General features: G+C 44.9%; 1 protein-coding gene across 1 annotated transcript in view; it reads right to left on the bottom strand.

The window, feature by feature from the left end:
- Positions 1-2,470: 2,470 nt before the first annotated feature.
- LOC144138731 (uncharacterized) overlaps positions 2,471-22,315 on the bottom strand; it is a 76,224-nt gene continuing 56,379 nt past the window's right edge. Inside the window, exons 12-17 of the mRNA XM_077671149.1 lie at positions 22,045-22,252; positions 19,391-19,684; positions 15,598-15,698; positions 11,093-11,303; positions 8,748-8,924; positions 2,471-2,646 (exon numbers count right to left, since the gene is read on the bottom strand). Coding sequence (XP_077527275.1) covers positions 2,486-2,646; positions 8,748-8,924; positions 11,093-11,303; positions 15,598-15,698; positions 19,391-19,684; positions 22,045-22,252 — 1,152 coding nt within the window. The 3' untranslated portion in view covers positions 2,471-2,485. The remainder of the gene's footprint in view (positions 2,647-8,747; positions 8,925-11,092; positions 11,304-15,597; positions 15,699-19,390; positions 19,685-22,044; positions 22,253-22,315) is intronic.

Raw genomic sequence — 22,315 nt, 5'->3', positions numbered from 1 at the left:
GGAAAGGGTCAAACGGGAATGGGTTCTTTCGGGCTACACCCTCCTCTATAGCGTCTCATTAAACCAAACTAGGCCAATCCTGTAATGTTTGCAACAATACATGCATTTAACTGGGACCGCGGTATTGAAAATAGGGAGCGCTCAGTTGTCAGAAACTACACAACGAGCTGCAGTGAGGAGAGTGCGCTTTCCCGCCACGCGATCGCGGCGCTCGAAGACGCTGGCGATTCGCCTGGCGATTCGCCTCGTCGCGCGACGTTCCGCGATGTCGCAAAGCGATGAGCCGGCCGTCGATTTCGTCACTTTGCGACGGCGGAGCAGATTGCTCTCGGACCGAATTCCCTCGTCGCGCGACGGCCCCGCAAAACCGGATAGCCAATCATGGCCGCGGAGTAGGCTGACGTAGCCGGAAACGAAACGTTTGTTTACATCCGACCAAGCAAACGGCTGCTAGCGAGCCACCGCCGCTGGGCTCGCTCGGCCCGCTTGGACCGCTTGGACCCGCGGCCCGCTTGGACCCCCCACACTGCGCATGCCTGGCAGGGCACCGCTGATGATGATTGTGGCTCGATGCCCCAAGGGATTGGCTAACCAAAAAATCCGTCACAAGATAGTTTCGCGTTCAACCACCGTCGTCATCTTCCCGTAGGGGAACCTCCTCCCGCAACGCAGCGATCACTGCCACGGGCAACGCCGCCGGTAAAGCCACCTGCTACGCCAGCGTCAACGCCAGTTTCAGCGCCGCGGAAAAGAGGGCACAAGAAGAACAAGCATAAGAAGGAGTAGCACCTCCTCCTGCCGTGATCGTCCACTCGGAACACGAAGACGCCGACCTCATTCCGAGCCAAGACTTGGTGCGCCTGATAAAACAGGCGAGTCCGTGCGCGGCCGTGCGCAAGCGCCAGGACATCATGGACCGGGACGAATATAACAACTTGATGAGGATGACAAACGCGGAACAACGTGAGCTACTACGCGAGATCATCCACTGCAGGACCACGCTATCAGCACCTCCGTTGCGGGTCTTCTTCACCGGACCGGCCGGTTCCGGCAAGACGTTCGTCCTCCGGCTTGCCATGGACCTCTAGAACCGGTAGAGCAACACCGGCAACAACACCGCCGAGAACGAGTTCGTCATCTGCGGGAGCACCGGAAAGGCGGCTGTAGCAGTGGGAGGAACCACAGTGCACGCGGCTTTAAAGCTCTCTCGGAAGACCACCGGCCACAACAAGGACGGCGGCATCAACGCCAGCGAGTTGAAAACCTTCCGCATGGCCTTCCGCAACGTGAAATGCGTGATCATAAACGAGGTGAGCATGATGTCTGCGGACAACCTCAACGCAGTCGACTTGAGTCGACCCCATGGCAGCTTCACATACTACTCAGGGTTCCCCTACGGGAAGATGGTGAAATTGGTTTTACGTTTAATTAGCGCGACAAATACTATTGCCTTTAAAACGGCATAGTAAGGGGAGCGTATTTGTATATGCCCCTTGCGCTTAAAATGAAGCAGGCGCGAGAGTCGATTTCACTGTTTTAATAGCCTGTATTCGGTGGTGCACCCTTTCCAGGTGGCGCAGTTTTTATCTTCGTATTATTGCCAACGCGAACTGACCAAGCTGGTACTTAAAAAGGTTGGCTGTTAAAACTGTATTTGTAGGCATCGTACGACCATCGTACGACCATTCGTGTAGCATTATCGCCACAATTTGTGAAAATTTTGATGCTCCCATACGCGATGAATCTCTTTGTCACAAAAAATTACCATTCCGTCAAGGGCCATTGAAGACCACTCTTGGGTATCAAATATGCGCTCTATTAAGGAGTTTTATATCTAGCACACTTTGTAATTTTTCAAGCCCCGCATGCTTTACCTCTCCCTCGGGTAGACAAAAAGAGATGCTAATTTTATACAATATTTACACCAAACACGATTCCCATCGTTTTTGTGTGTTTGCGAACTATACACCAGAGATGGCTATAGGCAGAAGAGTTTCTCCTCAAAGCTGCTTTAGATATAAGCGCGTTCTTCAACGAACGAAAAATACCTTCAGGAAATCGAAAATTTTAATTTAAGTTCTCCTCATTCGGACTACAGTCGGACGTTTGACTAGTCTAATTTTGTATCTGTTAGTAATCTGACGGCATCTGCGTGTAAGAGGATTTTCCCGGTAAACCATACTAACAAGGTCAACGAGTGCGGCATTGTTCCGTTTGATAGTGAAGCGCTCCCAGTCCCAGCCCAGTCCCAGTCCAAATGAGGCATGACAATCTGCAGGGACTTTACGAAGACAATTCAGTTTAGGCTGAACACACAACTCAAAAACATTTATTTCGATCATGGTGCATGGAGCATATTAATGCCCCCATGTGGGGCATGTGAATGGGTTGTGGCAGGATTACTTTATTTCACACACTTTCACAGTAAATTGCAGGCTCAATCCTCTTGAGGGGTTTGATCACGTGTTTTGAAGGTTTTTTTTTTTCAAACGATGTTTAACCCAGAAAATAGGTCGGGTGAGGTTGTCGGGCGGAGCGGCCACTCCGCGGTCAGCGTTGCTGATTTTCCATACAACTGTTCACCGTCGTCGTCCACATTGTATGCAGATACTGAGAAAGAGCAGTTTTGGGGAGTGGTTGTCAGGCCTGTAAAAGGAGTAAACAACAAATGTGAATCCGCAGTTGAAGCAATTCAGCCTAAAATATCATACATGTAAGAGACCAGCAAACCAACTGTTTTACTCAGTGTCGCAATTTCAAAATATTCAACATAGAACCGCTTAAGTGCAGTGGAGCGTGCTAATTGCTTCAAGAATCGACCGATTCTTCTGAAACAGAAGCTTGTTTCAGAGCTTTCCTGGTGTATTTGTGTTGGAATGCGAACGTGCAGCCTAGTTTTGAAAAACCGCAAGATTAACGCAAAATACTAGTTTCCGAAGAACAAAAGAGCAATATCTGGTGTAGAAATTATACTTAGGTTTTACACTAGCCAAGAGAATATTCAGATGTAACGCCTAAGCATCACAGGGTGGACACTTATACTACAAATACCTACTAATGTGTAGATATACATCTGCATCAGGAAGTGCATATGTAAGTTGTAAAATCTGTCAAAAAATTGAAGTGCAAATCAACCCACTGTTGGATAAGCTGTTGTTTTGCTCACGCTTGGTTTATTTTTAAAGTATTCACGTGGGCAGAATATGTTTCATTTTTTCGCATTCTAAAGATTCCCAATTTTACCGCAGTATGTGATTGAAAATATTTCATAGCCCCGCTAAAACTTTGTCTTGTAATGAGGCTGAAATACCCTGTCAGGAGTGACATTCAATAATATTGTATAAAATCTTGTGTCTCGCGCAATACAGAGGCAATCGCTCGAGACCTCACAGAAAGCGCGAATTCAGACGCTCCTGCAATCAACCAGTTAAAGAGGATTAAGCTAAGATAGCTTAAATTGTGAGGATATTGTCCCTCTCTGTTTTGATAATTTCTGGGTCTTTGGTAAAGCCTGTGTCTATGAGGCTTATAAAGAACGACTCACAACCCTGATCTGCCTGTCGGCTGGATACTGAAAATGGCAGGATCTCCACTCCGTGGATGTCGGCGGGGGTGCGGAGTACGGGGACACGAAATGACATCCAAGTTGCGCCCCGAGTGACACCCAATTTGCGCTTCGACCGTCGTTCTATTTGAGCCGTGAGTTGTGCCTTGAATATTCCCTAAATGAAACTGCAAGTCACGGCTCAAATCGAATATCGCTTGATTTTCGCTTGATTATGGTGTGCGGTCGGATGGAGGCGGACGGACATTGGGAGGTCCTAAATTACTCCGCACCGTTACAGACGAGGGAGTAAGTCGTTTGACTCTCTGGTAGTCACTCACGGTCGTATCCCAATGGGTAAGACAACTAACCCTAACTCTGTATGGTCTGCCATATTCAGGCTCGAATCCTGCCGGTGCCTGTGTGATTTCTTGGAACTGTAAATGCTATGCGCATGGACGCGGAGGGACATTGTGTGGTCCTAAGGTGCTCCGCACCTAAAAACGAGTGCCGTCATGAAGGTTTCATATTTAGCGGACAGCTCACATGCGATTGTGTTGCTCCCTCACTCTGTTTACTTGATACATTAAACTATGGTGCTGTAAAGTTCCCAATCTGGTTAAAAGAAGAGGCATTCGGCCTTAAACAAAAACTCTCGCTACCTAAACTCCTTCCCCCAGAAGTTCCTGTTTTTACCACGTATCTGAACTAAACTTTGCGTAAAACTTACCGATACTATACTGAAAGTTGAACGTGAGGTCATTCGTTTCGGCTTCGTAAAGTTTTGTTTCATGTTCCTGGATGTACTGCACATCGTGCACTTTGTTAGGAAACGAACAAGGTGAAATTTTCTGAATGCAGAGAAAGGCTTAGCTTTCAGCCTTAAGAGTACTCTGGAGCTAACAGGTCACCGAAAAAACCGCAGCGACACCACCAGGACGAACATAACCACTCTTGCCATTAACTTGCGACACCTGTTACTGCAAGGCAAGAAGCCGCTCTTTAGATGTTTGTTGAGCTCCCGCCCTCCTATAGGAAAAATCATCGGGTCTAGAGAACCCCCAGTTAAATAAAAATACCAATCAGGGGCAATATTAAGAATCATACCTCTACACAAACGCAGGCGATATAATCATAACACCGGGTAAAATCACCAGCGGGTGCAGTGACAGAGTTATCAAACAGATTTATTCGAGTTAACGTAAATGTTTTTTACGCTGGAGCTGAGCATTCTCAACGTCCCAATAGCCATTAGAAATCTATTAGTAGAGTGCCGTGCTTCCGAGAACCCGCGATCCCCTAAAATGAACATATACGATTTTTTTAACCGAGCAAGTCCACAAAATTGTTCACTAAAACATTTTGGCGCCAATATGTCCATGGAAAATTAACACCGTCACTTGCGTACTCGCAAAAAACGATATCACGGAAGTGTCCTAACGCAGCATACCAAAATACGAAGCTTGTGCATTACCATCCACGTTTGAATATTGCTCGCTTGGCTGGAAACGCGCTAATAAAGAGTTTTTATCGCCTTCACGTAAGTGTAAAACGTATGTGGTGACTACGTATTGTAAACCCAAATGAGCATGCTTTCCTGTATCAGTTCCCACGACCAAAAAAAATTGCACCTACTGGTATTCTGAGCCCAGATAGTGAGATTCCTTTGTTTGGTAGTGTTCACCAGTGTATGTTTATTAGTATTCATACTCAATCTCGGCTATTCTGTTTGTCAGGGCTTCATAGGCAAACGTTTTTGAGACATTTGCCAACACCTCGCTCAGCAAAAGTGTTTCTGCAATATTTAAATACACGCTAGACGTGTTAAAGCGCTTCAAAAAGCAAAGCATGCTCGGCTCTTGCATTTCCATGCTAGAGGGAGCGCTTCTCGTCAGCGGTAATAATCTGCCACCCAAAAGACTATAACAATCGTGCACTACTGGACTTTTACTTGCTATAATCTCCGCAAGAGCCTTTGGCCCTGCTGAAAATTATGCCTATTGACAACGAAGATACTTTGTGTGGTGGCTTTAAAGGGTACTCGCTTCGGTAGTGTGCAAAAAGGAGAACACTACGTACCCTTCTCTCGATGGAAATGTACTATAAATAGAGAAGCTTAAAACTTTGCACTGCAGGGTTTTTGCGTTTTTTGTAACACCTTCCATAAACTTTATTATTTTTCTTGCTACATTATTCCGATTCAGCACCGTAGAGAGGCAACTGTTAGTCCTGCACCTTTTCTGAAGATGTGTTTAGATATTGGATGGTAAAGTATTCTTTTTTCCCCAGAGTAAAACAACCCTTTTTTCAGTAAAACAGTTTCCATAGCACTAAAAACCGTTTCAAACTTTAAGGCTACATGGTGTCCGCGCCAGTGAACAGTTATCTTTACGTCACCCAAACGTCGCAGCTTCAACCCTACCATTAAATGAGTGGGACTAAGACATAGACATGATCAGCTGTAGCAAAATGCCAAGCTGCGCTGGCGCATAGGTATGCATGAGGAGACGTTCAAATGGACTAACAGGAAAAAAGGCGTAACAAAAAAGGTTTCAGTATGATTAACGGGCAGATCCGCAAGTCCTGTCACCCCCTGAAGTGCATCGCATGGTTTTTGATATTTCAGTTAGCAAGCTGCGCCTATGCTTGAACTGCATTTCTTTTCATGGACAGGACTCGAACGTTCAGCAGAGAAATAAGGCCGTAGGTGTCAACACTGAGGGCAATTGAAATTCTTCCTTTCGCATATTATCGGCAAAACGAGAGTGAGTGAGAGTTCGAAACATATAGCGGCCTTCCATGGAGAATAAAATTTTTGCTGTCGACTTTATGAGTAGAAGCCATATGCACCAGCGATATTTTTAAAAAGAAACCGTTCTTAGTGTGACCAATGGTGCCCTGTAAAAAAAACTAACCCGTTTTCACATAGATCGGTTGGTCGACCTAAAAGCTCTGAAGACATCTCTGGACGCACGGGTGACACGGCGCTTAATCAAACACAGCGTCCATAGTGTCGAAACGGTTACTTAAAAACTGCAGAAAAGCAACCGTTCCAGATGAGAGAATACTAACGTCGGTTGTGAAAAAGGAGTACGATGGTATACCCTTTTTCCATAAAACTCGGATCGGTATATAAAGCCGTGTACTGCTGCCGTCCGAACGCGGTTGACGTCCGTCCGTCCAAGCGCAACGTCGGCACAAATCAATTTCCCGACGTTACACTCAGTAGCTCTGAGTGTAACGTAGGTAAATTGCAGATAATATTCCCAAAGTGGCCCGTAAAATACTCCCCCCTTTGGGGCGAGTTTATTTACCTTTATGATTATTTCGTTCCTAATAAAGTTGAAAATGTTACAGAATTCCTGTCAGGTACCAATACGTAAAGATCGACGTAGGAAGCATGCTTACAGAAAACGGCTGTGTTTGTGGTTTTTGAGAACTTTCAGAAATAGATTATATGAGAATCATTCACTAATACCTCTCTAACGTTGCACCTATTGTCCTCAACGTTTTGTAAATTTGCAGTTCCCTTTGAAGCAATTGCAGTTGCGAATATAGCGTCTGGTGTCAATACGTCGGCTTCCATGGGAGGAAAACAGACTGCCCTTCTTCTGCCCCTGAAATAAAATCTTCTTTCCAATCGTTACCGGCGTAACTAACTAGGAAGTCTGTCTGACCTCAATTACAAGAAAACGTGTTTTCTTGCATGCGGAAACCTGCCGGTTGAAGTAAAGCACGCCCGTGCTTTCCTGTTCATTCTTTTTTTGAGAATGGATGGGTTGAGCAATTATCACAGGAATGTAATTTTTATACGAAACATACACACATTAGCAAATTATCTGACACTATTTGGAATATTGACTGGGAAACGGGCTATTTTAGATGTGGGTTTTAAGGACTCCAAATAAAACCGCCTCACACTAGAGTGACAGGCCTTATTGCAAGGCGTTTGCGACCGAATTTGACACAAATCAAATAATATAGCTGCGGATTACGAAAACCACTGATTTACAAGTTATACAGCCACAATACACTAATCCTAAATTCCCGGTGTGTAGAGTGCTGTGTGACGGCGCTCTTGCTCGGCACTTGAGCCATGGCCTGAGTGCCATCTGACAAGGTTCAAATTTGTATGACTATGCCTGTGCGATGTACAACGTTTCGCCTTGTGGTATACAGGTTGCGTTTTATCATCCTGAAACCAAGGGCAGTCGTTCGAGTTCGGCTGCTGCCTCCTGTATCTTTATGTCTTTAGCTTCAAATAATATTTGCATAGCTTAGGTTAATTTTTTCGTTTCAAAATATTTTTTTTTCAATTTCTTAGGTTGTAAGGTGAAGTTATGTTACATTACTTAAGGGAGAGCGACAGTGCAAGAGACAATTTTTTAGTTCTAACGCCTTTGGAGGCCGCCGTTGCGGAATGCTTATCGTACCGTCCGCCGGCAATCTAAACACGGCGTGATAAATGACCTAAATATATGTGCAGGCAGAAGCATCAAGGTCGTTTGGATAGTGCATTCGCCAGTCTGCCGGTGCATCTTCATCATTTTTAGCGCCTGGCTAGTGCTGGCACACTCTCACACAACCACGGCACATGCCGACTGTGAGAGAATCGCACCGAGGTCACTCAAGACTGAGGGGGGGTGAGTTCCAATTCACCCCTCAGATGGCTTCTTTGCCGCCTACGCAGGCAGTACGACATGTTAAGCACCGTTTAAATTCATACCAGTTCATCAACGAAGACTAGTTCGCGGAGACAGCATTGAAGTCTGCAACAATGCAGTATAACTTCCTCCCTAAACTAATAAGTGACGCCAGCGCCGCATTCTTGCTTAAACAATGTCGTTACAAACCAGCTTGTTCCTAATTGAAATATTTCGTATATTTTATAGTGATGATGATACTTTTGTTTAATTTTTAAATTACATAATCTTTGTCTCATTAACGAAGATATTAGTTACAAAACCTGTGGCTTGAGTTTGTAAACATGTCTGCTATGAGGTTGTCGTCCTGCGTTGGTGACGGCTCCGCAGTTGCAATTTTTATTCCTTTGGACGTCTTAGACTGCTTCCTAAGCTGTCTACCAAGAGACCCACAAAGAGGAACGCAGCCTGGGCGATGCTTTCACTTTTATGGTGACCGTTTTCATGTGGCCAAATTTTGGGAATTGAGCACGAAGACAAGATGCCATAAGTGTTCTCACCAGGAACTGCGAAAAAACCCTCAGTTGTTGTTGCAGCCATGGGACGGCCAGTGTCACACTCCCAAGAAACCAGATAGCCCGTGAGCGGCCCTGCTGGCTCCTCCGGTGGCTCCCAGTCGAGGTCAGCTGTCACATTGTCCACAGTGCTGACGTGGAGGTTGAGGGGCTCACTTGGGACTATAACAGAAGCAGTGAACGAAGAGTGAAGAAAACCATGTTTGACTACGATTTGATTGATTGTAGGGTTTAACACGCCGACGCAACGCAGGCGATGAGGCGCGCCGTAGTGGAGGGCTCCGGATTAATTTTGACCACCTGGGGATCTTTAACGTGCGCCGAAATCTCGTACACACGGGCGTTTTTGCTTTTCGCCTCCATCAGAAAAGCGGCCGCCGCGGCCGGGAATCGAACCCGCGACCTTGTTGTTTGACCACGAACTGAGATGCGAAAGATATTTATTCTGCCAAATAATTCTCCAGGCGGGCCTTACATGGAATTTTATCGACTTTCGTACTGCCTGAACGAATTGGAAAGCGAGGAAAAAAAGGTGTGATGAACAAGTGTGATGTGGAAAAGCAGATTACTGTGGAGCTGTTGATAACAGCTTAGGTTTGTATGAAAACCGCGTGTGAGATAGGTCATGTCGAAAAATGTGGCGCCGATAAAACGATACTTGCGACAACGCCAGCTTCCTAGTGAACGTTCTCAGGTTGCTAATATAATGTGAGGTATAGTAATAATGATAGTATAATAGCATCCTCAAAAATTACTGAAATTGTCCACTACGACCATTCTAACACCACCCCCAAAATTCCTTCATTTCTCGTAATTATTCATTTCGCAGTGTAGTTGCAAATGTTACAAAATTCTCGTCTGCTTCCAAAATATAGTTTCTACAGAAAGTCAACGGGCCGTCTATTACTTCCCAACAGAACAAAACTGTACCGCTTCAAACTTCAATCCAGCTAATTAAACAAAACGTATGCCTAGTTACGAATTGCAAAGAAAGTGTCGGTTTATTGAACTAATTCAGGCACCGCCAAGGCCCGTCGGGCATCACTCACACAGTAAACGGGTCCGGCGTTATTATTAAGCGAGCCCGGCGTTCACCTCACTTTTTTTAAAACGGCCGTTCTATAAACGACCAATAACAATTGATATTGAAAACAACTGTATAAAACTCCTGGCCTAATAGAACCATTGACTGGATAGCCTTATTTTAGCACCACGGAGCCTGAAATAATTTATTCGCAAGGACGAGCGCTGCCTTTATCTGGAAGTAACAATTGCAACAAGGCTATACATGACCGTCTGCACGTCAATAAAAAAATTACGTATGTGCTTTATAAAAGTCGCACCACAATTTTTTATAGCACTTCCAAATTACTATATAATAACTAATTATTATTAACCTAGGGATGAGAGCGTGCATGGAGATTTAACGTGATGAATGAGGACCCTTCTATTTATGTAGACTAAGATTCACAATGTTTTTTTTTTGTCGTTTGGAACAACATGATTGTCAGTGAGGGCCATTCTATTTATGTAGAATAGGATTCGTAATGTTTTTCTTGTCGTTTGGGACACCATGATGGTCGCGTTACATTGACCCAAGATACAAGCCTAACAATATGCCCACTAGGGCAGTTGACCTAGTGACGATGACACTGGCAGTCATCGTTTCTCAGTTAGATACGACACAAACGTACTGTACCACACTCTGCAAAACACCGACCAAAAGCTATCGCGAATTACGCTAAAAGCTGCTTTAGAACCTCACGGTCGCTGTCAGAAGCTCACGGCTGATTTGCACATTGCGTTATTGGCGCCATTTATTTCAAGCCGAGATGCTCATGCGCCAGTTCTGAAGAATTGGCGAGTGACGATGAATGCTTTGATAAAGGCTGAAAGCCGAATTTCCCATTCTCAATCGTTTGACGTGAACATACCATAGGTACCATTGCGAGTCGAATTCACGTAGGCAGCGTTGTTGGTGTTGAATAAATGTGCAAAGCTTGCGGACAATATTTAAGTTTAGTACTCCACAAGCCCACTTTTCTATTTTGTCATCTGGTCCCGAAACACGTCACCGTCCGCTACGCCTACTTTCCTAGTGTTTTTGTTGAAAAATCTGTAGCACCCACAATCCTGCATGTCTTAATCAGGGATTTGGTATTCGTATTCGTACCAGCCCTCTTTTGTATTTTCAAATTTCCCGGCATACATGTGCCTTTCCTACACTGCGGACGACTTTTTGAAGCAGACTCTCGCGTGGGAGATTTTGCAAAGAGCTATGTTTGGGCTGATGCAGTAAGCTGCTTCGTGTGGATAAAATCAAACGGTACCTGAAATGCTTGTGGTGAGAATAACGTTGGTTGCGTCACCACACCCGTGGTCGTTGCTACCTCGCAAAACAATATTGTAGGTTTCATAAGGTCGTAGCCCAGAGAGTTGGACGAAGCCAGCTTTAAACGATGAATTCGAGCCGTGCAGCACGTCAATGTCACAGTCCGGCATGGTTTTGCAGCTGACAAATTCGCTGCTGTTCACGCCTACCTGAAAACACAACATAATCGACGTCGTTAGCCGTTGCACAATATTGGCGGCATCTCAGAGTTTGCCGGAGAGCTTCGGTATGGAAGTATATGTGCAATTAGAGTAAGCAAGCATGCAAATAAAGTGATCAGTGTTAACTCGGACGTACTAGTCACACGAGGTTAGGCAAATCGAAACCAAAAGTTTCTGCTAACACGTCGTAGTCCGCAAACAGAAAAATGTTGGGACTTTCTGAAAGCTGTCAAAGCCTAAAGAAGCTTTATCCCTATTACTTCACCATTTCGGTAAATCTTCGTCAAGTCCCTCAATTATCCTTTTGCGCCTAACGAGCGTAGGACAAAGGTGCTTATATTTTTTTTGTAAATACCCGAGACAATAACCATAGAAGCTGCATGACAGTACATGTATTCAGCCTCCATTGCTGCTATTTTCTTCAGAAGCTCCCACTATTCCAAGCAGTAATATTTTAGTCTTGTCTGTTTCTGGCATATCCTAAACGAACAACTAGAGTGAAGGTAGTATCAGAGTCCTTCAATGCTTTACTGGTCACGAAACTGCTCCGTAACTGAATGGGAGAGCTTCATATGCTGCGTTTGGCCGCCGCGCGGTGGCGCCACCCTCTCACTGAGGTCACTCCTCGGGCGGCGTCTCGCTGGCTCGAACGGCGGAGCCGCGGCGAGTTGTGTTTGTTTTGTGCGGGAAAAAAAATGTAACGTGCATATCGCGCTCTTGTGATGTGACTTAAGTAGTGCAACAACGATGCCGAACATGTGTTGCGTCCCCGGATGTCGTTCCTTGTACAACGATACCACAGAAAATGTTTCCTTGTTCTGTTGACCGAGCGACGGGCAGCTGCGTGAGAATTGGAGGCGCGCCATTTCAAGGCAAGCAACCGGAGATTTCAGCTTCGATTATAAGTGTGTGACAGTGTGTGGAAATGCACTGTGTGTGAGAATGGAAAAAGCAATGTACCATTTTGAGAGCATCGTGGACCTAGAATTGTACAAGGCTAACTTAGAGCAGTATTTTTGTCATATCAGTCAGGTTGTAGCGGTGCTCCATTACCTGTTTGCGAACTTGTATTACCTTGCGATCAGGCTCGCGTGTAAAACAGCTTTGGGACGTCCTTGTGCTTTTACTTTTCATATTTCCGCGAATTATCCCTTAGGGTTCGTTTTGTTTGTTTTGTACCCGCGCGTGGCCGATTCCGGTTTCTTATCTGGCGTTTCAACCGGAGCGCCCATTTGTTTTGTTTGTCGTACGTCCCGTCAGGCAATATTGTTTGATATGGAAAGGGTGCCACCTTGTCGCTAACTTGATTTTTGTTTCTTCGACAATGTTCTCGATCCCATTTCCATGGATCTGAAATTAATAACGTTCCGAGAGTAATGCATGCATAGCAAACGCCGCGAAACTCAATTTATCGACGTTCATCTGTGCACGTCACACTGCGGACTGCTTCTTCGACGTTTGTGTTTCATTCTAGTCTTTTGTAGTGCAGGAGATCGCTAGCTCGCTGCGTTCAGAGAAGCTTCGTTCATGGCTACATGGAAATATTCTGTTTTCTCCGTGTGCTGCACATCGCAGCGCGAAAAAATAAATTTTTGTGCGCTGGACCACGCTCTTTTGTCTCCCTTCGTAACATTGAAATTTTTTGTTGCCTGTGTTATGATCAGTTTTATTGTTCTTTTTTCGCTTCCTGTTTTTTCAAGCATTGCAAAGCGTGGATGCAGAAAGACACATGGTGCAACATATATCTCTTCGTGTTTTGATCCTTCGCGTTTCTGCAGCGTGTTTAGATGTTCTCAAGTATGTACCGACTCATCGAAACGACAATACTATTTGGCTATCTCTTTTAGCGTTCTGTGCATCCCAGAGCACTCAACGGATTTATTAAGCGTAGTCTGAACGACGCGTACTTGGTTTCTTTTAGTTTCTTTTTATTGTATTATCGATAGGACCGCAGCAGTCCGGGACTACGGAGCTACCGTATATGTGGTTATTACAACTTTGCTTTACTAAAAGAACCAATATAGATTTAAAAATCCGTAAACACGACGGCGCAGCGCTTGTGCAAGAGCACACAGAAGCCATTGCCGTTCGCGGCCGAAGTCAACGGTAATTTACTTCGAAAAATAAAACCCCATTGAAGGCAGGTAATATTCACAATGACTGGACTATTCATCGCTAACTACTACGCAAAAAAAAAACAGTTAATCAGCGCGCAGAGACCAAAAGCAGCAAGCGTTTGCACGCCAAGCGGCGGTGGTGCCTGTAGCGGCGCGCGCGGTCCATATATAAAACGAGCTGCGAAGGTTCGTGACCAGTAAAGCATTCAAAGACTCTGGTAGTATTAAGGTGGCGGTAAATTTCTTTTATCAATCTCGGCAGTTTCCTGCGGTACTTGCAAGAAAAACTAGGTAACTTAAAAACAACGTGAGAAATTTTCAGTGCTGTCTCTACCTCCCTCATCTGACCCAACTTAGGGTTCAAAATAATGTATCTTCCTGACCGTTTTTCTTGTTTTACCCTATGGGAGCATTTTAACATGGAAATGAGTATCCAGTAAAAAGCAATGCGAAGTGCATAAATCATAATTTTGAACGTCGCTTTGTGGGTTTGCGCACCCTATAACTGTTGTAAACAAGATTCCGGATTCCCGCGCATGTTAGCATCATCTTCATTGTTACGTTGACCTAATTTATGGTTCCCTCTGCTAGTCCCAAGTTTTCTCTTTTTTACCAAATTGGTACAGAAACAAAACCAAACCGCCACCAGTCACTCCGAAGTCTCCTACGTTGAATTCAATATAAACCTGGGTCGAAACCCAGCAATGCTGATGAATTACCCCCATACTGAAAGAATCATAAGACATTTTAGCGATACGAAAGTTCTTGGCGGAATCTTGGTGATGCTCTGATAGCCCCACCTCCAGTGCGCAGAAATACATTTGATGACCAAAAAAGAGCGCCATGTAGGAAACATGCGTGGTAATAAAGTTACTACGATTAAAGAAAAGGCACTTTTATATTAACGCAAAAGTTTTGAGAAGCCAATTCTGCCGTAAACTGCCGACCACCGAATAATGTAGCACTCGCAATCTTTCTCTATCAATACCAAGAACCTAAATACATGCTAAAATTCGACAAAGACCTTCAGCCATAAATTGACACCAAATATGTCGGCGGAGGACTTACTAGCGCTTTGAAATGGAATAGATGATAATCGACCCCAGATCCAGATTTCAGTGTTGTCTAGAGCAAAACCGAATATGTAGGAACTTGTGGCATATTCACTAACATATTCGCATTTTCAGTCGAAAAAAAATGCAGTGGGAAATTGCAACATACCCGTGTTCCAAATTCCTCACTTATGACGCGGGGCCATCATCAACCCCTTAGATGAAGCACTTCTGCTTGAGGCCTGGCCAGTCTATTTCTAAACAGCGAAACCCTCATCCACTCGTCAACAACATTCACAAAAAGCGCCTAACGATAGTCCTTGTACAATTATAAAGGGTACTAGCAACCTTGAACACAAAGAGCTTGGACGTGCAAAAAAAAAACCAGGAATTCTATTTACATACCAGCGATAATATTGTTACATTTATTTGGATTGGAGAATTATTTTCACAATATCTAAGCGTTCCAGTAGGTTTTAGTTCCGCCTAATACATAAAAACCTCAGGCAAGGAAGATATCTTTTCAGAGAACTATCAGAATGGTTGTGATTTCAATAATTCTTCATTCACCCGTGAGACATTATGTTGCAAACAGCTCAAGGGAATCTAGTTCGTACCAGGCACCTAATCTTTCGAAGAAACTAGGATAACTATTTTACGTTCTTTGCGAAGGGTATGTGTACAAAGGGCTAATTTAGGAATAACTTTGTAAGCTACGTAATTACGAACAATCATTATAATATTTACTGAATGCTGCACTGAGAGTCTCTGGTTACTCAACAAAATAATATGTTGCTTAGCGAGTATTCTTTGCAGTCATAACCAAGTTTTCACGAGAAAACCTAAGCAACCCTTAAGCAAAATGTTGAAATACACTGAGTAGAGCACCCTGTGCAATCGGAAAAGAAGAGAGCTGTTTTTCTGTGGCGAAAATATTACTAGACACAAAATTCAAAAACAATCTTTCCCTACATCTCAGCGTGGATAAACAATAGCAGTGGGAATAATTGTCCTGTAACCCCTAAACCACTTTTATGGGCAGCAAGAGTTACCCCACCAATAAAAGCCCCAAACACTCTCAAACGGCCTATGACATAAAACTGGTTATGGTACCTCAACATCAGTGATGGAGCTGTTGACAAACACCCAGGAGACAGAAACGACATCCGGCGCATTTTCAAAGCCCTTGGTTGATAAGGTTGGGGCCAGGGGAACTGTTCAGAGAAACATAGAGACCATGAAAACAAACCTATTTAGTGTTAGGCCAGGTCACAGAAAAAGGCGGTTGCGAGCAAGAAATATACGCTTCTCCTGAAGACAGGAACGCACAGCTAGTTTTTGAATGTGCATGAAAACTGGCGTATCCATGTTGCAATACCAAACTATTTCTTTCATACCTCAAAACTCAATTTTACGTAGGGGGTTCTCCGTTTGTACTATAACATGCCGGTGTCTAGAGCACAATTGTGTTTAGGTGATTTCTTTGTTCACACAAAAAATTTGCAAATTTTATTGCAGTCTACATTAGACTTTTTCTCCAGTGTTCCCAAGAAGCAAAAGAGCCCTTCTTCCCACTTCGTACTGATGAACGGTTGTGGACGTCTCGGGTTGAACTCAAAACAGGAAGAGGTCCGTTTACTCCACGACACCGCATGCCCAACTCACCGAGGGGAAATCATTAGAAGAGAAAATTGAGCTGGGTGGGTTTGACTACTATTAAAAGCGGAAACAGGCCTAACACAAGAAGTAGACAGCACGAACACCCATACGCTGGCCAAGTCGCATTTGTGTTATCGCACTGCGTTTATAATTGGTCGGCGTCAGGATCCTCAACGTTTGCACAAAGCGAAATAAAACCTCGTTGCACATACGAAAATGCTTAGGCGGCAATAACACAACATACAAACCATGTTCCTACAGCTACACATAATAAACCAGTCACACTCAGCATTTATTTCAAAGTAATAGCCGATATTGTGTCCTGGATCTTGTTCACACCCGTTCTCGGTATGAAACTTAATTGCACACAAAAAGATTATGGTTTTCAGTTTCTCTTGCAATCTGCATACAGGTTCGTCTATACTATGACTTACAAAAGAGAAGCTCATTCACAAAACATCTTTCACCGCCTCTGAGCAACCACCTGTCAAAGCAGCACTTAACAAGGTTTGGCAGTGTTTATTTCTCTCGAATTTCCGGCTGGTCTTGTAAGTGCGTAAATTGTAGCCTGAATGCCGCACCCAATCTCTGTGCGACTTCACCTAACACACCCAACTGTGGTGCGTGATGGACACAAATTTTGCCTTCAGTGGCTACCGTGTCATCCCGGTATCCCGGGCCACGTTGTCTCTGTTGAGGTACCTAGAAAATCACACGACCTATATGAACTTCAGGGTTCTCGTACTTTGATAAGGATATCAACCAGCCGAAACTCAATAGGGATCAAAGCTCCCGCTGACGGCTTGGCGGGATATTCTGTATATGTACGGGCCTCTTCACGACATAGACTTGAAACACCATTTTCGGCTTTTCGTCGTCTACCCTACAGTAGTTAGCCTGCTGCACAAGGTACGACTGAATGTTGCGAAAACCAGCATGTTTTTACGCATATGGGCTGGGTAGAATCGCCAATGTGCGAAATATGCTTGAAAACTGCGCACATAAGACACACACCAGGGGATAAAAATCCTATTTCGACTAAAGCACTGACAAGACTTGTGATGGTTTCCGCTAGATAAGTTAGAGAGCTTTAGCTGACCGGTTTCGACAGTCTGCTTCGGTACCAGCGGCTCACAGCGCAAACGAAGCCAATGCCGTTCGCCGCCAACCACGCCATGCATCAAGCACGATGGCGCTCCTGCTCGCTACCGGAGTGAAGCGGACCGTCAAACACGGTCAGCTAAAATTTGCTGTAACACAACATGCAACAATCGCCAAACTATGGGTTAGTGGCCTTCAAAAAAAAGTCCACGGCATGCGTCTTAGCTCTCGTCCTTCGATCTCATCCCTGCTACATGAAAAAGTGGTGGCTGGATAGCCCCATTTTTTGTTAAAGCGATAAACACTCCGATGGTGTCATCTTACGTCACGCATTTCTCGACGCAATTGGCACTGCTTCCCTTTACGTTCATTCCGAGCTAAGCGTGGGACCCACGAATTTTACGGTCTGTATTGCATACGGAGTCGCGTTAGCTCGTGTGATAGCTACTTCACGAAGGACTCATTTGAAAAATGGCCGCGTACTGCTCCTTTTGTAGGAAATTTTGACGAAAGGCGATGGTTGCCTGGCGCCCCTGCCATGTAAACGCCTCCCTTCTCTTTCCCGCTCACCTCTCATGCTGTTCCTCGGCCGTCTCGTTCCTCCCAAGATAACACGCTAGAGGTTCCATAGAATCAATTTAAATTTACCGAGTTCTCTGCTCCTGGCCGGCTTCCACGACGCCAGCGCTGCCGTACGGCGGAGACGCGCTTGATTCAAGGCACCCTACTACAATGTTTATAGCAGCACGTTGCCCTGCTCCACGTGCACTCCAAGCGCAACGTGGGACCTATCTTGTGGAACCTTGAGTTACTGTTCCCGTTTGATTTCTTAAAATTCTGCCAGGAGCCATATTGGGGCGGCCACCAGCAGGCGATGATGTTCTGCAGCGGATGTATAGTAATAAAGACGATAGTCTTTCTCGGGCTACTTAAACCCAGAAATTTCGGTTTGTCTGTATGTGACTCGATTCGGCCTCTCGGCCAAAGCAAACTATATATTGCGCAATAGTCCTATGTACTCACAGCCAAAGGTAAACGACTAAGCCCGGTTTACAAATTCATACTTGTCAACTTTGTTGACAAGAACAAGACATTACGCAAATATAAGACTGGTAATTAGTACACAAGGGATATTTACAGTGTTCCTTTATTAAAAATTCATGGACACTTGGTTTTTCGATACCAAATGATCTTCTACATCTACTGCAGAAAATTCCGCCTGCTGTTGCCTGCGCCAATTTCAGGCGGCATATTAAAAATCACGTGACAAAAGCAACGAAAGATGATGATGACGATGTCCATAAAGATCTTGTCATGCACCCACAAGGGGGGATTGGCAAGGGCTAAATCGGTTGTTCCACCAGCTAGGTTCCACATTCTGCATGGAACGTACTTGAAGAACGGCCACGCGGTTCTATAAACTTTGAAATCGGCCACCTGGATTCTAGCGCGTCACCGCCGTACTGCAGCGCTGGCATCGAGGAATCCGGGCTGTAGCAAAAAAACGCGGTAAATCCAAATAGCCTTGAGCAAAACCTTGGTGTGTTTACCTTGGAATGAGCACGACGGTAAAGGAACAGCATGAGAGGTGAGCGGGAAATCAAAAGGGGGAATTTCCTTTGCAAATGTCGACAAAGAATAGCGTCTTTTGACGGCATTTGCAACAAAAGGAACAGATACGCGGTCACGTTTTTCACTTGTTATCGAAAGAACCAAGCGTCCACGAATTTATAATAATGAAACACTGCATGTATCACTTGTGAAGTGATTTTCTGCCTACCATTTATGTAATGTCATGTTCTTGTTCAACGATGTTGGCAAGTATGAAGAGTGCCACCGCACTTAGACGTTATGATTTTGCTGTGCGTATATAAGACTATTGCGCAGATTAAGTTTCACTTTGACCGGGTGGCTGAATCGAGTCACAGACAGACAGACAGACAGACAGACAGACAGACACAGACAGACAGACCGAAACGTCTGCGTTTAGGTAACCCAAGAAAGACTATCGTCTTTAAAACACCTACGTTTATAGAGTAAGTGTTCGAAAGTAAGATTTGTAGCGTGGCCCACAAGTGGCGCCAAAATGAAAGCACTGCCTTACAAAGAACGGAGCGTGCGCCATATCCTCCACTCTGACGCTTACCTTTTGGCCAGGTTCTCACGACCGCTCGGGCCGGGTTGCTGTATTTTCGCAGTTCCGGTGCCACCTTCAAAGATTGCCGCACCTCAACTTCGTATTCCGTGCCGTCACTTAGGTTGGTGACTGTGAGTGCCATTCCCGTGGTTTTGATCACTTCAAAAATGCCGTTCGTGCCCACCCGAACTTCAAACTGGGGATCAAGGTCCGGCCTTTCTATGGGGCGCCGGAAGCTCCACTCCACATGAATAGAGCTTGTGTCATTTGAGAAGATTGTAGTGATGAATGGTGTGGGGATGCCTGGAATAAAAAGGGCGAAAAAATGTTACAAGGCGAAAATGGTGCTATAGGCTTACACTGCTCGTGGACATCAAAAGCGACCGATGGATCGTTTCTCTAAGCCCTATGTGGTCGTATAATATTTATTGCGTTTATTATTGTTTATGGGATTGGTAATGTTTTTGGAGGAAGATGAGGCACCTGATAGCATGCAATGAGGCCGTTTGACAGCAGATACTTGTTTGTGCCAGTTGGTTCGGTTAGTTATACTTGACTTTGTGGTGGCCGTATAAAGCACAGTGTACTAGAAGGTGAGGGGTCTCGTGCGGGGGAAAACCAATGGAGAGCGGAGGTTCCTTTTGCGATGAATTGCTGTTGCCGCCAGCGCCACCTATAAGTTTTGAAATCGAACTAAACAGTTATTTGACAGGTTTCGCAAAATTTTATATCTTAAAATAAAGTGGTACGATTATTATTTAGAAAAATCAGAAATAATTCAATAAAACAAAACTTCTGAAATCAGCAGTTGAGCAGCGGCCGATTGGGACGCTGCTTACAACACGAGCTCCTAAGCAGAAATTTTCGTACCAAAAGGGACCCCCCTAATCGACACCGAACGACACACCACTCTCTTATAGTACACTGTAGTATTGGGGCGCATTTCTCATTAACATCTTTAATGCCCATAGGCGATCCTATTAAATGTTGGGTTTACGTCTTTTAAGCTTGCAATTTTTTATATACCACCGAGGCCAAAATAAAAAGAATGACAAAAAACAGGCGAAAAAAGTCAAAATTTAATATCTTTTTAAACATTGTTGCGGACAAAAGCTGAAAAACCCCCGGTAAAAAGTTGCAAAACCTAGTGACTGCTAACACGCCCAAATTCGCGTTGAACTCCCTTTTTGAGTCATAATAAATATTCACTTAGAAATGGTAGTCTTTTGGTGAACACTGCTATAGCTGTGAAGCAATAGCAAAGCCTCCATGAAAGACTTCTGAAGTTTTTCGTTTACTCTGTCAGTCTTAATTTATCTTCATGGTTTGAAAGGCATCACAAAGAATATGCAGCCGGGAAAGAATGTATTTGGCTAGGGATTTGCAAATCGCAAAGTAAATCGCAAAGCATGGATAATTTCATTTATATATGCATGCCGTTTCCGCACGATAATTTAAATAAATTCCCGTACAACTCGGAACACCAGCGCTCGCTCCATCTAGCGTGATCGTCCGAACGGGCCGTGGTGCGACGAGAACAGCGATGTCAAAAGTACCGTCTTGTCATGGTGGCCGACTCGGTTGAAACAAATATTAAAATTGGGATTTCAATTTTAACTGAAATCGAAACAAATAAACCCGGCTGTAAATATATATTTACACGGAGGTCGACAATTTAGACAGCCAGTTTACTATTACTGGGATGGTTGGGACGCATAGCAGCAAGAAAAATGTAACCCGAAATGTTGGCGTCAGGACTGCTTCAAGGTTCTTCCGCCTACGATGTGGTACCCAGGATGAGGTTTTCAGCTATACGTGTGTTCAGTTTTTTAAGTGCGCACTTTATAAGCGACCCCAAACCATCCACCGCCGGCGGCGGCGGCGGCGTCCGCAGTCCTCCTCTCTATATAAAAAAAAACAGCATCCGGCGCCAGGTTTCGATCCGAGGACTTTGCGGCCGCAGCGGGACGCTCTACCGACTGAGCCACGGACGCGACGCTGATATCAGTGTTAGTAACGCGCCTTATATCTTTAACGCATTCAAACTACGTCGTCATCGGCGTGCGTTGGCGACTCAGCGGCGTTATAGCGGCTTGATAACTGCGTGGTGTACACGTGATACTACAAACCCGATGGAAGAGATGGAAGAGAAGGCGGCGAGGCGGTGGGCTGCGGGGGCCGAGCGCAAGCGCCACAAGCGGGCCGACAACCGTGCATTCGCACTTTCACATTCTCCCCCTCGGGGAAATGCGGGGGAATTTTTTTTGCAATAAAATATCACTGGACATCCCAATTTTCTTTTCGGCATCAAAAACGTAGACGCCTTTTTGAGAGTAGATAGCAATGCCATGCCCTAATACGATTACATCCAGGTGGCGTCGGCTGTGAGGCTTTGAAACAAAAAGGACTTGGTGGGATGAGCTAGCGAGCAGGCTGAAGCTTAAAGAGTTAACGGAACCCTGGTGTTAGCGGTGGTAGGTAGTTGCGGGCGCAGGTTAGCCGTATGAATAGCTCTTTTGCTACCACGCGGGGACTCAACTTTTTTTTTCTCGTTACAGTACCGTTAGATTTTTGGGTATCCCCTATATACAAGGCGTCGATAAAAAATTATATAAAACCGTCCCAAACACCTGTGCTTCAATGTTTTCAAAAATTGTTCTTACTTGATGGCGATGTTTTGAAAACTGTGGTCGTAGCGTCGCTGCACGCGTCGGCAAGACACGTACGGATGTGCACTGCGTAGGTCCCGCATGGGAGCAGTTCGCACACCGGAAGACTGTGAGAGGACAATGTCATGTGGCTGCCGTCAACCCAAACACTTGCGTTCCGATTGTCTCTGGTTTTTCTCCACAAGACCATCGACGAGGGGCTCTGCATTTTAAGGAGTGCCATTTCAGTGACGTCATTCAAACACGCGTGTCGTTCTAGTTAAAA

This window comes from Haemaphysalis longicornis, unplaced genomic scaffold (assembly GCF_048455015.1).
Source record: "Haemaphysalis longicornis isolate Haplotype H1 unplaced genomic scaffold, Haemaphysalis longicornis Haplotype H1 scaffold_5, whole genome shotgun sequence".
Taxonomy (NCBI): Eukaryota; Metazoa; Arthropoda; class Arachnida; order Ixodida; family Ixodidae; genus Haemaphysalis; species Haemaphysalis longicornis.
Note: the sequence above shows the minus strand (reverse complement) of the source record. Positions and strands in the feature narration are given on the sequence as shown.